This window comes from Ovis aries, chromosome X (assembly GCF_016772045.2).
Source record: "Ovis aries strain OAR_USU_Benz2616 breed Rambouillet chromosome X, ARS-UI_Ramb_v3.0, whole genome shotgun sequence".
Classification (NCBI taxonomy): Eukaryota; Metazoa; Chordata; class Mammalia; order Artiodactyla; family Bovidae; genus Ovis; species Ovis aries.
The window spans coordinates 85,043,912-85,057,852 of record NC_056080.1 but is presented as its reverse complement, the minus strand read 5'-3'; the positions used below and the strand labels follow the sequence as shown (position 1 = coordinate 85,057,852).

Genomic DNA, 13,941 nt, shown 5'->3' with positions numbered 1-13,941 from the left:
ATAGTTTCCTCTCAGTCTATGCCACTTGAGGGACTATCACAGATTTTGACACCTCTCCAGGAGTTCTGCTTCCTCTCCTGAGCCACAGCTCTCCCATCACCATCCAGGCAGACCTTTTACAAATAGAGCTGGTCATTCCTTTGTGCAACCACCCCCGACAGTGGTTTCCCACTGCAAATATCTTCCCATCCACCTCCTTCCCAGGGTGGCAAAGCTCTCTGTGAGCCACAGGTGTCCCCCTGGCTCGCTATGCACCAAGTACACTGACCACCTGCCTGTCCCTGGAACATGCTGTGAGCTTCCCCCCAGGGCCTCTGTCCTCCTGCCTGGAGCATTCTGCACCCGTCCTCCTGAACACTCTGTCACATCACTCCCCTTCGGTCCTCTGAAGGATCCTTCTCACACTGTTCTTGTTCTTGCTCTTTGTGTACCGTCTGTCCCACTTGAATTCCAGCTCCTTCGCAGTCTGGTTCCCCACTCCTCTACCCAGTGTGTGCTTATTCTGAGAGGGTCTCTGTTCTGGGTCCCCTAAACAGCCCTGCTTTGTACAGTTAGAAGCCTCCCTCTCTATAGTGAACAGATGCTCCGTGCCACTCTTTTTCTAGAGTAAGCTTGAGGCACTAAAGTTGTCTAGTGTTAGGGCTGCCTGCATGACACCGTCAGAAAATCTCAGCATTGTCTTGCCTCTTTTTCTTTCTCCTTTAAGTCAAGCCTTTGGACTTTAGAACAATGAACTTGGCCAGTATAAAATATCTCCAGGAAGCCAGCCCCCAGACACCAACATCCAACGTCTGCTTTCTGAATATATGGCTTCAAAGAGCTAAGAGTACAGTAGCCGAGTGCTGTCCATCCTATGTTTTTAAGCCACATGACAGCTAAGGAACTTAAGAATGCCTTGCCCTTTCCTGTACTTAAATCTGACAAAATTACTTCATTGGCAGCATTTTAACAAACAAAAATCTCTTGTGTTTTTGCCAATAATTCAGCTTCAGTTTTCCAAGTGAGAAAAAGGTAATTATGAGTGATGACAAGGAGACAGTTTTGAGGTTTCTGTTAATAACACATTCAGAATTGTTAACACTTTCAGTCTTCCCCTGGCCCAGTCAGTGCAGCTTCTTACAGTGAGGTGGACCAGAAAGGAAGCACTCTGTAGGAATGGTGCCTTAACCATCAGCACCCTGGCCACTACCTGTTAAAGCATCACCACCACCGTTAGCACCTCCACCAACACCACCAACACCACCTCCACCAAACACCACCACCACCTCCACCTCCAAACACCAACACCACCTCATTTACCAGCACCAATACCACCTCCGTCACCAACACCATCACATTCACACACACACAGAGGCAGGGGAAATTTTTCAGGCTGTCTGACATATTCTCTGGTGCCATAACAGACACTTCCACACACAGTGAAAGAAAAGAATAGTTTCAGGTTGTCATTATTCTCCATACGTAAAACTGCTCTTGTTGCTGTGCGCCTTGAACTCTGGAACATCAGCACATGTCTGCAGCCGCAAGTCAGTAAAGATTCATTAGGAGAAAGGCCAATACCTCTGAGTGCTACACCTCTAAGAAAGATAAGTTTGGATGAGAGATCTTCCACTTCATAAAAGCCTTTACTGAGGATTTCCTTCCAATGGCAAATTCTTGTTGCATTTATGATCTGGTTGACAAAAGTTAGCCTTGCACACAGCTGTTCAGGAATGCCGCCAATGAGTAAGGGCAGATCTGCCTCGAGCAGCAAATGCTGCTGAGTAACTGTGTTACAGACTATTTTAGGACCACCAAGAAAGTGTTTGCGTTTTCAAGAGGGGAAAGAGAGAGACTTATGTATTTGATATGAGCACCATGCCAGACCCTATGCTCACGTTCCATCTCTAAGCTCACGTGATTCTGATAACGGATTTGTGAGCGGCCTCACTCTCCCCATCTGGGTTGCAGAGGACTGCAAACATACCAGAGGCCACAGATTTGTACACTCAAAAAAGCTTAATTTTATGCTCGATGAATTTTGCCTCATTTTGAGAAAAAGAGGACCTGAATCATTTCACAGTGTATACTTACAATAAATCATCACATTGTGTGCTTTTAAAAAATTCAAATTGTACAACCTCAAGAATTAGAATTTTATTGTCACACATACCTCAATAAATCTGGAAAAAAAAAAAAAGAGGACCTAAAGCACGTGGAGGATCTGTGCAGTGACCTGAAGCTTGTCATCCCATGTTCCCTCCCAGCCTCTGGTTTTATGACATCAGAGCTGAAACAGCCTGACTCGAAGATCTCTTCATTGGACTGCATACATCTGCAGGCAGTTTGTGTATTTTAGAGCCAGGAGTTGGTGCCCAGCCACTAAAATGTGCTTATTTGGTAAGCATGTGACCTCCAGAATACACCGATGAGTCAGGTGTCTCTGGATTCTTCCCATGCCTACACAGCTGCTGAGTTTCCCACGTAGGAAAATTCCTTCCTGCCATGGTCTAAAACCTGTCTCCATCTTATCTAGCCCATTGTTGGGGCAGAGGCAGAAGTGAAGTCCCCTTCTGCTTAAGCTTCAAGACCTGCCTTCAACCCTTACAAAAACAGGGACGTAATATTGTTCTTTCAACCTTCTCTTCCTGTAACAGCTTCCATTCCCACAGAAGCAGAGGTCTGCACCTGGGTGCAGGGCAGGAGGTTACTGTTCAATCCCCAACTGGTTTTCTGTTCCCCCATTAAAATTACTGTTTCCTCAGACATGGTGGGAGAGCTGGCAGCCTTCCTGGTAACTGGCAACTGGTAGGACTCTAATAAAACGTGTAAGTAAGCACAGTTCATTTGACTGAGATTGCAACTAATGCAGCCCTGCTACTCTCAGTATCAACATGACTAATCCACACACACACACACACACACACACACACACACACACACACACACTGTGTTCCAGTCGCTCCTTGTTGAGAAGGCATGGAGAGATATTTGGGGCAGAACCATAATTTGACCCCAGCTGGGCTGGGGCCAGTTGTGCTTTCTTGAAGAGGGTCTGGAATTGGAAGTGTTGTACGAGTCCTGCCCATGGCAAGGACACTTATGCACCATCAGACTTTCCTTGGCCTATCTGTACCCCAAGGAGAAAGGACCTCTTAGGTGGGGGAGAAGATAATTTATCTTTTCTCTGCAGGAGCAGTCCGAGTAGAAAGTCATAACATCAACTTACCAAAGCTGGGACCTATTCACTTTGTGGATGGGGAACCTGAGGCTCAGAGTGGGGTAGGGATCTAGGAGAGTTCGCACCACATGGTACTGAGAAGCAGAGCCCAGGGAGAAGTGAGAAAACTGGGCTTAAGTGAACTCTGAGGGCTCTTCTGCCCTCCTCACATATAGAAACCCATGTCTGCCCAGTGGCCCTGGTGGCCTCCAACCTCAGCTCTGTCCTTCCCTTTCCCCTTCCCTGCATGTTTCTGGGCACACCAGCCTAATTCAGGTGAAATGCAGATGACAGTTGTTAACCTGCGTCCTTCACAGGCAGAGTCATCCAGACTGGGACAGAGCCCTTGCCTCTGACCTTCAGCTTCTAGTCTGGCTCCACAGGCAGCACCTGCTCGATCTCTAGACCAACCTTGTCAAATCCATCCTGGTACTCGAAAACGACTCCATCTTTCTCTTCTCGCCCAAGTAGTCATCTTTTTCCCCTGATGATGCTACTTGGGGAGGTGTTTGGAGGAATCCAGGGCAGGGTTTCTTCCAGTGGAAAGAGTTTCTCTGGGAGTCAGAGAAACTGAACTGGTCCATGGGCATATCCCTTCCTGGCTCTGTGCCTCATGAACCCTCATGTGAAAGGGAGGGGGTTGGCCAGGCATTAAGGGCCCAGCAGTCCTGACAGTGTAGGAGTGCAAGGCTCAGACTCGAGAAACACTTGGTCAATGATGGACTATTTGGAGGCTTCTTAGGGGGTGGTACAGGATGAATTATGAGCCCCTTAAATCCATATGCCTCTGTGAGTTTGAGGCCATTGTTTGAACTATCAATTTTTCCACCTGGTATGCCTACACTACAGAAAGGGAGAACACAGTTCTAGAAAATTCCCACCTGTGGGGGCTGCTGTTCAGATCACTCATGTTGGGATGGCTGAGGGCTGCAGAAAGGGTGGTGGAGCCCGAGTGGTGGGTGGTGGCAAGCAGCACCACTGGCTGTCAGGTCAGTGTCATCAGTGCCAGGCTGCTCATCTCCTTCCACTCTCAGCCCCATGTTCGGATCCTAGAGGATGTGACTTCTTTGCCAGAGAGCAAGCCGAGGCCCACACTGGAGGGCACTGTGGCAGCCTGGGGACCAGGGCCTGGGGAGTGACATCAGCGACAATGAGTGCTTCTGATGTGTATTCCTCAAAGATACTGTGAGGCACCCAGGGCAAGCAAACTGTGTACTCATTCTGCAGAAGAAATCGAGGCTCAGAGAGGGGGAGTGACTTGCCCATAGTCACACAGTAGATGGAGGTGGTAGGACTTCCATCAGGTCTGCTGGTGCCACTCCAGTGCTCCCTCCTCCATCAACCCCAGCCTGCCTCTGCCAAGCATGAAGCCTGCCAGCTCAGGGCAAGCCCGGGTGAGATTCTGGCTCCAAACCACCTCTTAGCAGAGATTTATTCCTGAGACAGACTGACTCCTCTAGAAGCCAGTCAGCATTCAGGATTCCCTGCCATTCCCATCCACCCCAGGATTCTCTACAGCCTCAGGTCTTTACAGTTTTGAAAAGTCTTTCTGCTGAAAGTCCTGTTTGTGCTACAGAAATGTCAGTTTTAGTTTGCGGGGATTTAGTTCAGCTTCTCTCTCTTCCTGCAAACCCTGTCCTGGTCCTGCCGCATCGTCCCTTATTCTATTCTGGGGCTGCCTCGCCCAGGCCCCACCATGTCGTCTCTGTTCTGAGCAAGTCTACTGGGGAACACTGTTTTCTCGGAGGCCTTGAAATCCAAGCTCGTTGGCCAGTGTGAGGTTCCTGGCAACTCACTGGAAGCATATGAAACAGCACGTGGAAGGTGTTGACGGTGGGGTGGGTAGTCTTGTGAGAGAGCGAGCCTGAGAGAAGCAAAAGCAGACTGGCCTGGCTGAGACGCAGGGGGCGCTAGTGAGGGAGGAAGGGGAGACTGCACCACCACAGGTGATTTCCAGCTTTGTGATGCTTTTGCTCAGGGCCTCTGGAGGGAAAAAAAATGGTCTCTCTTGGACACGTACACCCTCCTACATTCTTAGCCAAAACGGATAGTGTATATTTTTGCTGGCCTTTTGTAGGTGTTCTTGTTAAACCACCAGCTAGAGTGTCCAAAATTAAGTGTTTATAGCAGCCTGCCAGACTTGGAATTATATATATATATATATATATATATATATATATATATATATATATGAGAAAGTAATATATACATATATATGAAATATTCTTTCTTCTATTTATGCCTGTTTTCTGAGCCCAGACTGTACTCTTATAACCTAGACCATTTTCCAAGATTTTGTTGCCTTTTTTTTTTTTTTGCCATTCCAGACTAAAATGTAGAAAGGGAAGAATTGCCATATGTCATTGTTCAGACAGAACAGAAATAATGTTGACTTCAGAGCTGAAGTTGGCCCCTCTCAGAAGGGTTGCCTTTGTTTTCTCATTATTTAGGGGGCGTGGAAGGCATCACATGCTTTGAAATGCATTTTAATGAATGTTTATCAGGTCGTGAGGATCACATTGGTGGCTTTGTCTACCCGATTATGAAATGGGACTCTGCTGGTCCTGGTGGATGGAGATAAAGTCATTCCTTTCTGAAAGATGCCAGGGCACCATCCCTCACTTGCCCTCCCCCTTCCACACCACAGGCCTCCTGGGGTCTAGTGCTAGTGTTAGCCCCTAGCTAGCTGTGGACCATGAGCAGATCATAACACATTCTGTTTCATGTAAACAGGGAAGGTTGAGATGTGGTCTCTGGCAATCCTGCAGGTGGCTACTGATTCCCTTATTGTTAAAAAAATAAAGCCCTCCCAGTGAGAGGGCAGGGTCATGGGTAGTACAAGGCCCACCTGGGGGAAGTAGGGGCTGCCTGGGTACTGGGCCCACAGCTTGCTGTATGGAGTCCACAAAGACTGGAAAATGGCCAATAGGTAAAGCTGTTTAGAAGGGTTTGGAAGTTTGGTGGGGACCTGCTGCCCCCAACATGACGCTGAGAAGGGAAGTCATTCCAGGGTAGCAAGCTCTCTGTGGCACTTGATCAGAAGGGTGGCCACCCATTTCAGTCAAGCACCCCAGCCCAGACAGGCTGACCTCAGTGGCGGCAGCACCCAGGTGCCCAGGTGACCCAGCCATGATGTCAGCGTGGCACCAGCAGCAGGGAAAGCCAGGCCGATTTCTCGCAATAGAGATGAGTAAGCAGTCATGGGATCCTGATGGAGGAGACACTGAACTTGCAATAGATCGTCACGCCTCCCAGAGGCCTGGTGAAAGCAGATGCTGGTGTAGCCTGGCTGAGTACGTCTGTCCACACAGCCAACTTCCTTCAGCTTATTTAGGCTTGGCTGGGGATCTGGCTGTCGAGCCAGGGTGCTTTAGGCCAACCATTGAAAGCTCTCCCTATAAAATCTGAAAATACAAAGCTGCAGCCACTAGCAAAGTGGAACTGAGTGGGGAATAGTGGCTTGGCAGCACTCAGTGAGTGTCTGAAAAGTTGGGGGCACATACTCTCATTTCAGTGCCAGTGGTTCCCACTATTAACTTTAGCATCTGTTGGTTGTGGCCTACCTTCCCTACCTCTTGCTCCTTTAATACCAAAAGGATAATGGCCAAACCACAGTTAAATGAAAGACCTTGAAACCCACAGTGTGAGCCAGGAAGTCCAGGCTCTTGCAACTCACAGCCCCTGCCCTCCCTACTTTCCTTCCCATCCCCCCAACCCCATCCTTCCCCAACCTGATGCTATGCAGACTTCCCTGGCATTCAACTTCCGTTGATTCCAAGACATTAAGAGCATCATGTTGGGCATAGCTATTGCCAGCTCAGACTCCCAGCAGGGGATCCTATGTAAAGCCCACACTGAGTCATTCCTTACTGATCCATTTTAGACATTTCTATTTTCGATATATTGGATTTCTTTTTAAGTCTTCAGGCAAAAATAAGAGACCAAATTTCAGTCTGAAACACGGTAACTTGTCTGCAGCCCTTAACTTATTGAATGAACGGCCAGGAAGACACGAAACAGCTCTCTGGGTGCTAGGTCATTTGCGTTCATTGGCCATGCATTCATTCAGCTGCTGTTTACTGAGCACCTGCCATGGGTCACGTCCATAATAAGCACTCCTGGGTCGGAGGGGGGCCGCTGAGTGGAGGGCCTCCTGTGTGTCTCCTGCAGTCCACCCCAGCCCCTTCCCACCCACCCCTGCTAGTCAGGCCTCAGTAATCTGGTGGCAGAGCTACCCCCAAAAGTGTCTTTGTTGGGATTGCAGACTTCTTAAGAAGAAAGGCAGAGAAGTAAGCAAGTCCCCTCTCTCAGAGAGGGGGGAGCCTGCCCTGCAGGGATGGGGTGGTTGGCATCCTGTTGTGGGGGCATGAAGACTGGGTCCAGAGGTAGCTGAGCGGTGGATGCAGGCCCTGCATCTGCGGGCGCCCCTGGGGCCCTCTGGCCATGCTGCCCATCCCTGGGTCTCAGGGCCCCCGTCTTCAAAGGACAGGGTTGAATTCCCAGATCACTTCCATATCTGCCCTCTGTAATGCCAGCCAGCAATTAATGAGGGTCACTAGACGTCAGAGATTGTGTCTCATTTCCCATAGTAGTCTGAGCAGCATCATGAGATGAGAATTAAAAAGACACTGATTATATAAACAAACTCAGGACTCAGAGATTCTGTGTTGAGGCCAATGCATAGTCATGTCTGCCTTGAGACCAGGGCTCTAGGCCATCCTGCCCCACCCATGCTCTAGGCCAGTGGTTATTAACTTGACAGTCCACTGAGAATCAGCCAGGGAGCTGTGACAGAGTTTGGGGGCCTGGGCCCCAGCCCGGAGGAGACAGTGGTGGTAGAGCCGGGAAGCTGGGGGTTTTGAGGTGAATCCGATGGGCAGCAAGGCCCTGGATGTGCAGCCCCAGGGGACCTCTTTTGACATCCACTCTGCTGTGAGAGTCATAACCACTGTCACGCTAGCAGGTGGCCCACACACACATGCCTTGGCCCTCCAGTGAGCCAAATGTGAGGGCATGTCGCAGGACCATCACTGGATGCCCCGCTGAGCCTGCCAAGTCAGAAAGAGGTTTCTTCATGGGAAAGGGCTTCAGGGGAAATGGAGCTGCGAGAGCGTTGACGTTTAGGTGGTTCCCACAGAATCCTGTGCTCCACCCCCTTCACTTTCACATGCAGGTCATGGTCACTTACAGGTCAGCTGTGGATGACCGTATGAGCCTTAAATGAGTAAGAAATACTGCATTACTAAGTGCTTTGCTGTATTCCTGGAGGCTAGACTTTTATAAATGGTAGGCAGCTCCCCCAAGTGCACATCACAGACTAGGGCCATTCCCTGTTGCTTCCTATTGCCCCAACCTGTTGATGCATCTGTGCACAGGCATTTCTTATTTAGATAGCTGCACATTTGGGGGGAGGGATTACAGTAAAAGTGTTAGTCACTCAGTTGTGTCCAACTCTTTGTGACCCCGTGGACTGCAGCCCGCCAGGCTTCTCTGTCCATGGGATTCTCCAGGAGAATACTGGAGTGGGTAGCCATTTCCTTCTCCAGGGGATCTTCCCGATCAAGGGGTTGAACCCACATCTCCTGCACTGCAGGCAGATTCTTTACCATCTGAGCCACCTGGGAAGCTTTATACATTTGAGAGGGGATTACAAGTCATTCCCATTAAAAACGATCGATATTTTTAAAAATACAGAGAATAGACTAAATGGAGTTGCCAGTCACCTTCGAGAGATGAGCACTCCACAGAGTTGCATGCACGTTCTTCCAGTGTGTGTCCCTGGAAATGTTTGTGTATGCATGTGTACAGATGCACGGAGCCTTGCTACAGTGACTGTTTTGCACGTTGTTATTCTCCAAAGAGTGTCTCTCAGACAGCTGCCCAAAAGAACATGCCAGGTCTACTTCATTCCTCCAAAGCCTGTGCTGTAGCCAGTTTTCTCACAGGAGCCTGATGCATGTAACCAAAGACAGGGAAACAACCTAAAAATGTTTAGTATGTATGTTCAATGTGTAACTCACGGTTTGATTTTTAAAAATCAGGCTATCCATAAACAGGTGTAAATTGCAACTTGCTTAGCAATTTCTTCTTTGCCCTCCAACGTCTGCCCAAAAACTCCAAAGGGGCAGAGAAAATCCTGTGAGTGACTTTCTGTACTGTTTGGTGCAGACAGCATAATGCTTCATTTGAAATCTAACAAGATAGGCTAAATGAAACAGCAACAGAAAAGCATCATGGTTCTAAAAATAGACTGTATTATATAGTTTGCACAACTCTTTCTAAAACTGTTACAGAGACAGCATAATGCTTTATCTGAAATCCAGCAAGATAGGCTAAATGAAACAACAAAAAAGCATCATGGTTCTAAAAATAGACTATATTGTATAGTTTTCACAACTGTAAGTCTTGAAACTGACACATCTGTTTTATCTTGCAAGTTTCCTGTCCAATAGCATTAATGTGCCAAGCCTTTATAAACACTCTCTTTCTCTCTTTCTTTCTTTCTTTCTTTCTCTCCTCTTCCCTCCGTCTCCTCTTTTCTCTTCCAGGCACAGGGAACCACTAAGCGGAGACAGGAAGGAGAAGATTTCCAGCTTTCAGGCATGGGCGACGAAGGTTACCCTAATCAAATCAAGAGACCATGCCTTGAGGATGTCACCCTTTCAATGGGCCCGGGTGCCCATCCCAGCACAGCCTGTGCACAGCTGCAAGTTCCTGCGTTACCCATGAACCCTAGTTCTGCAGCAATGGCAGCCCCTGGCCATCCGTTACTACTGGACAATAGCCCCAGGAATGGCAGCGTCATGGGCCCACCATTTGCAGGGCCATCAACAGCAGAAATGGGAGTGAAAGGCCCCTCTATTCCTTACTATGACAAAACCAACAGCGCACCGGCTGTGGATCAGGAACTTCAAGATCTGCTGGAGGAGCTCACAGAAATTCAAGAATCTTCTCAGAGTGAGCTCGATCTTGAGAAAATCCTGGGGACCAAGCCGGAAGAACCGCTGGTCTTACACCACCACCCACCGGCAACCTTAGGTGCGACGGCCAAGCCCATGGTTCAGATGCCACGCTTGGAGAGCCTCAGTTCCGGCAAGGACTTTGCTTCCAGTTGCAGCCAGGTCACTGGGGTGTCGCTTCAGATCCCACCCTCCTCTGCGGGGCTCAGCTATGCAATTACGCCTGCCAGTAAGCAGATGGCCTCCCCAAGTTCCTCGACTGTGCAGGCCAAGAATCAGGCCCAGGTGACACTCTCAGCTGCCCTACCGCCACTCCCAGTGTCTCAGTGGCATCATGCCCACCAGCTGAAAGCGCTGGCGGCCAGCAAGCAGGGCTCCAGTAAGAAGCAGCTGGGCCCCACCACCAGTTGGTCTGCCCTGCCTCCTTCTGGCCTCTCCCCACCTTACCAGCCAGCGCCCGTGGTCTCACCACAGCCGCTGTCGCCCTTCAGCCCTCAGGGGCTCATGGTGTCCTGTATGTCATCAAACAGCCTGCCGGGGAGCACCCTCCAGGGCTCTCCCAATGCCTTACTGTCCAGCCTGGCGCCCAGCAGCAGCACTGTCCTTGGGCCGGCCAGGCCCTACGTGCCGGAGAAGTTCCCTAGCCCCACGCTCCAGCAGCCACCACCATTTAGCGCGCAGACCTCCATCCTTGCCAACCTGATGTCCTCTACCATCAAACACCCTCAGGGGCACCTGATGTCTGCTCTGCCCACCAGCAACACGGGGCCCTTAACCCCCTATCACCCAGAGACACTGTCTAGCCCAGGCCTGCCCCAGCAGTCCTTCACTGCACAGTGCCCCCTGATTCAGGGCCTCACCACCTCCACTCATCCACTCTGCCAGCCGCAGCCACCAGCCAGTGCTATCTACAAGCCCAAAACCCTGAACATGATCATGCAGCAGGGCCTGACCAGCCCCAGCCCGGGAGCCTCAGAGCCCTTTCCTTTCGGCAACACCAAGCCCTTGTCACATTTCATCTCTGAGCCAGGCCCCCAGAAGATGCCGTCAGTGCCCACCACATCTCGGCAGCCTGCCTTGCTGCACTACCTGCAGCAGCCCACACCACCACCGGCCTCTTCTGCCACGGCCTCATCCACGGCCACCTTGCAGCTGCAGCAGCAGCCGGATCTTTCTTCATTCCTCCTGCAGCATGTGACACAGCAACCACAGCGCTTTCAGCGGTCTCTGGCCTCGGGGGATTCCATGCCTTCTCTGCCCAGACAGGTAAGCCGATCTCATCTCTGGTTTTGTCCCTTGGTTTTGGAAATAAGAACTGTGTTTCATGCTATTGAGAGCTGGCTTTGGAGGCAAATTCAGGCTCTAGCTCTTTAGAGACTGGGCTTGACTCTGGAAAAGTCTGTTTAAGTTGGGTTATTCTGCACAGTCAAAGCACAATATTAAAGAGGGCAAGGTTATGGTCTCACTTTCTGTGCAGGTCACTTAGCTCCCCTGGGAGAAAACTGCACCCAGAGGTGCTGCCAGGGGAAGGAACCAGGGCAGACAGGTCAGAATTGCACAGATCCACTTCTCCTGAACTGGGCCATGAGGCACATTCCCTCACTCAGGACCAGTGAAGCCTTCATAGGATGCAAGGAAATTGCTCTAAGCACTTAAATCTTGTCCTTGCTGGCATAAAGTTGCAAACCAGGCCTTCTAGAAGTGCCACAGCAAATGTCTGCTGGGCAGTGTGCTGTTTCTTGACCCCTGCACCAGATGCTGAAGCAGGTCCTAAATGAAAAGGTTGGAGATGTGTCAAGTAGTTATTCTTACATCCCCATTTTACAGATGAAGAAACTGAGGCTCAGAGCATTGCCCAGAGTCACACAGTTAGCAAGGAGCCAAGCAGGAATTTGAAGGCAGGCCGTCTTGCCCCAGAGCCCGTGCTTTTCTCAATACCCCTGTGACTTCTCTTTCTTCTCCTGCAGTCTTTTCAATCACTCACTTCATCTACTTCTCACCAGGTGATATCTATCACAGTTTCCATTTTTCATGCTCTGATCCTTGTCTGTATTAGTTATCTATGGCCAGGTAACAAATTGGCCTGAAACAACCACTTTTAAGCAGCACACATGTACTATTTAATACTTCACAGTTTCTGTGGGCTGGGGATCTTGGCACAGCTTAGCAGGCCTTCTGGCCCCATGTCTCTCACAAGGCTGTGGTCATCTCAGGGCTCAACTGGGAAGGACTGGCTTCAAAACTCACTTCTGTGGTTGTTGGCAGGAAATAGTTCCTTACGGGTTGTTGGACTGAGGCCTCTGTTCTTCATGAGCTGTTGGCCCGAGGCCTCCCTCAGTTCCTTGCCTCATGGGCCTCTTCACAGAGCTTCTCCTAACATGATAGCCAGTTTCATCAGAGTGAGCGAGAGAGAATATGCCAGCTAGAGAGGTTGAGGGGAGGTTGCCAGTGAGTCAGAAGCCCCAGTCTGTATAACCTAGTTTGCAAAGTGACATTGCATCGCGTGTGCAGCATTCTGTTCACTAGACTTGAGCATGAAGTGGTGAATACTAGTGGGGGATCAACAGGGTAGTGAGGGTACCAGGAGGCAGGGATAGGTCAGTGGGAGCCACATCAGGTGTCTCCCTGCCACGGCTCCTGTCTTCATGCTTCTTCTTTACCATTGCTCTCTTGATCTTTGTTCAAACTCAGTTTGCCCAATAAACCATCTTAAACTTGTTGCCCCAATAAACCATCCATTTCTCTAAGCATAACCTTGCTATAAGACAGACCTGATCATGTTCACACTTGCTCAGAAAATTCTGGAGGCCCATCAGCTGGCTCCATCTATCTCCTTAGACCAGTGTCCTTCGGGTCTTTAAGTGCTTACAGCTCCTGGCTCACGCTGCGTTCTTGGCCTTGACTCCCACCATTGCCTGTGTCTAGCCTTCCCTGCCCACCTTTCCTTTCCTGTCCCACTCTTACAGCTCCTAAGGCTCAGGCACCGTTCGCCCTGCAAGAAAGCTTTCCGCAAGCTTTCCCCCAGGACTTCGGTCTCCCACCCTGCCTGTTTCTTCTGTAGAAAAGCTGAGGAGGTGGCCATAAAGTGATAGGCTTGGGTATGGAGCAGTGCGAGGGATACTCCTGGGGAAGACTGACCTCTTTTCTGAGGGCTCTGGGTGACCATGGCCATGACAGTACCAGGAGGAGAGAGACCATGTCTTTTTCATCCAGGTCTCATGAAGCCTCACGAGCCACACGCTCCACACCCAGGATCAGTCTTTGGTTGGGTGCACCCGTGGGGGTGGCCAGGGTGAGCAGCCAGCCCTTGTCCACAGTTCAGGAGCACTTAGGTTTGATTTTGTTATAGGCGTGTTGCCAACTGTTCTCGTGGACTTCCGTGGCTGGCTCGATGGAGCACCAGCTGAATCAGCACTGGAACCCTTATCCTATCAGGCAGGATCCTCAGCCTGGAGCCGTGTCACCATCTAAGATTGTGAGCTTTTTTGGTTTCTTTTGTTTTCAGTGGGGAGTGTTTGTAGTCTGACTGTGTTGCCTCAGAGCCGGAGCAGCTGGCTCAGAGAGAGAATCCTCAATGTTCAGGGTCTTGAAAATCCACCCTCCTCCCTGCCACAGCTGATTCCCTAGGTGGGGATGGGGAAAGGCTTGGGAGAAGGAGCACGTGGCTGAGCTTCCCGAGGCCAGGAGGAACACCCGTGACCTCTGCCAAGCCCAAGGGGCTACAACCGCTGCTAGGGGCCGCCTTCTGGGCCCCTGCTGCCTGGGGCTGAGCGTGCTACCCAG

The 13,941-nt window shown here is 50.2% G+C and overlaps 1 protein-coding gene across 11 annotated transcripts in view; it reads left to right on the top strand.

Moving 5' to 3' along the window:
- MAMLD1 (mastermind like domain containing 1) overlaps window positions 1-13,941 on the top strand; it is a 117,981-nt gene that overhangs the window by 68,474 nt on the left and 35,566 nt on the right. For 9 of the 11 annotated variants that reach the window (XM_042242498.2, XM_060407488.1, XM_060407489.1 and 6 more), the window contains 2 exons: window positions 9,748-11,424; window positions 13,508-13,633. In XM_042242498.2, coding sequence (XP_042098432.1) covers window positions 9,748-11,424; window positions 13,508-13,633 — 1,803 coding nt within the window. The remainder of the gene's footprint in view (window positions 1-9,747; window positions 11,425-13,507; window positions 13,634-13,941) is intronic. The other 2 variants (XM_060407490.1, XM_012107186.4) reach the window with 1 other exon arrangement.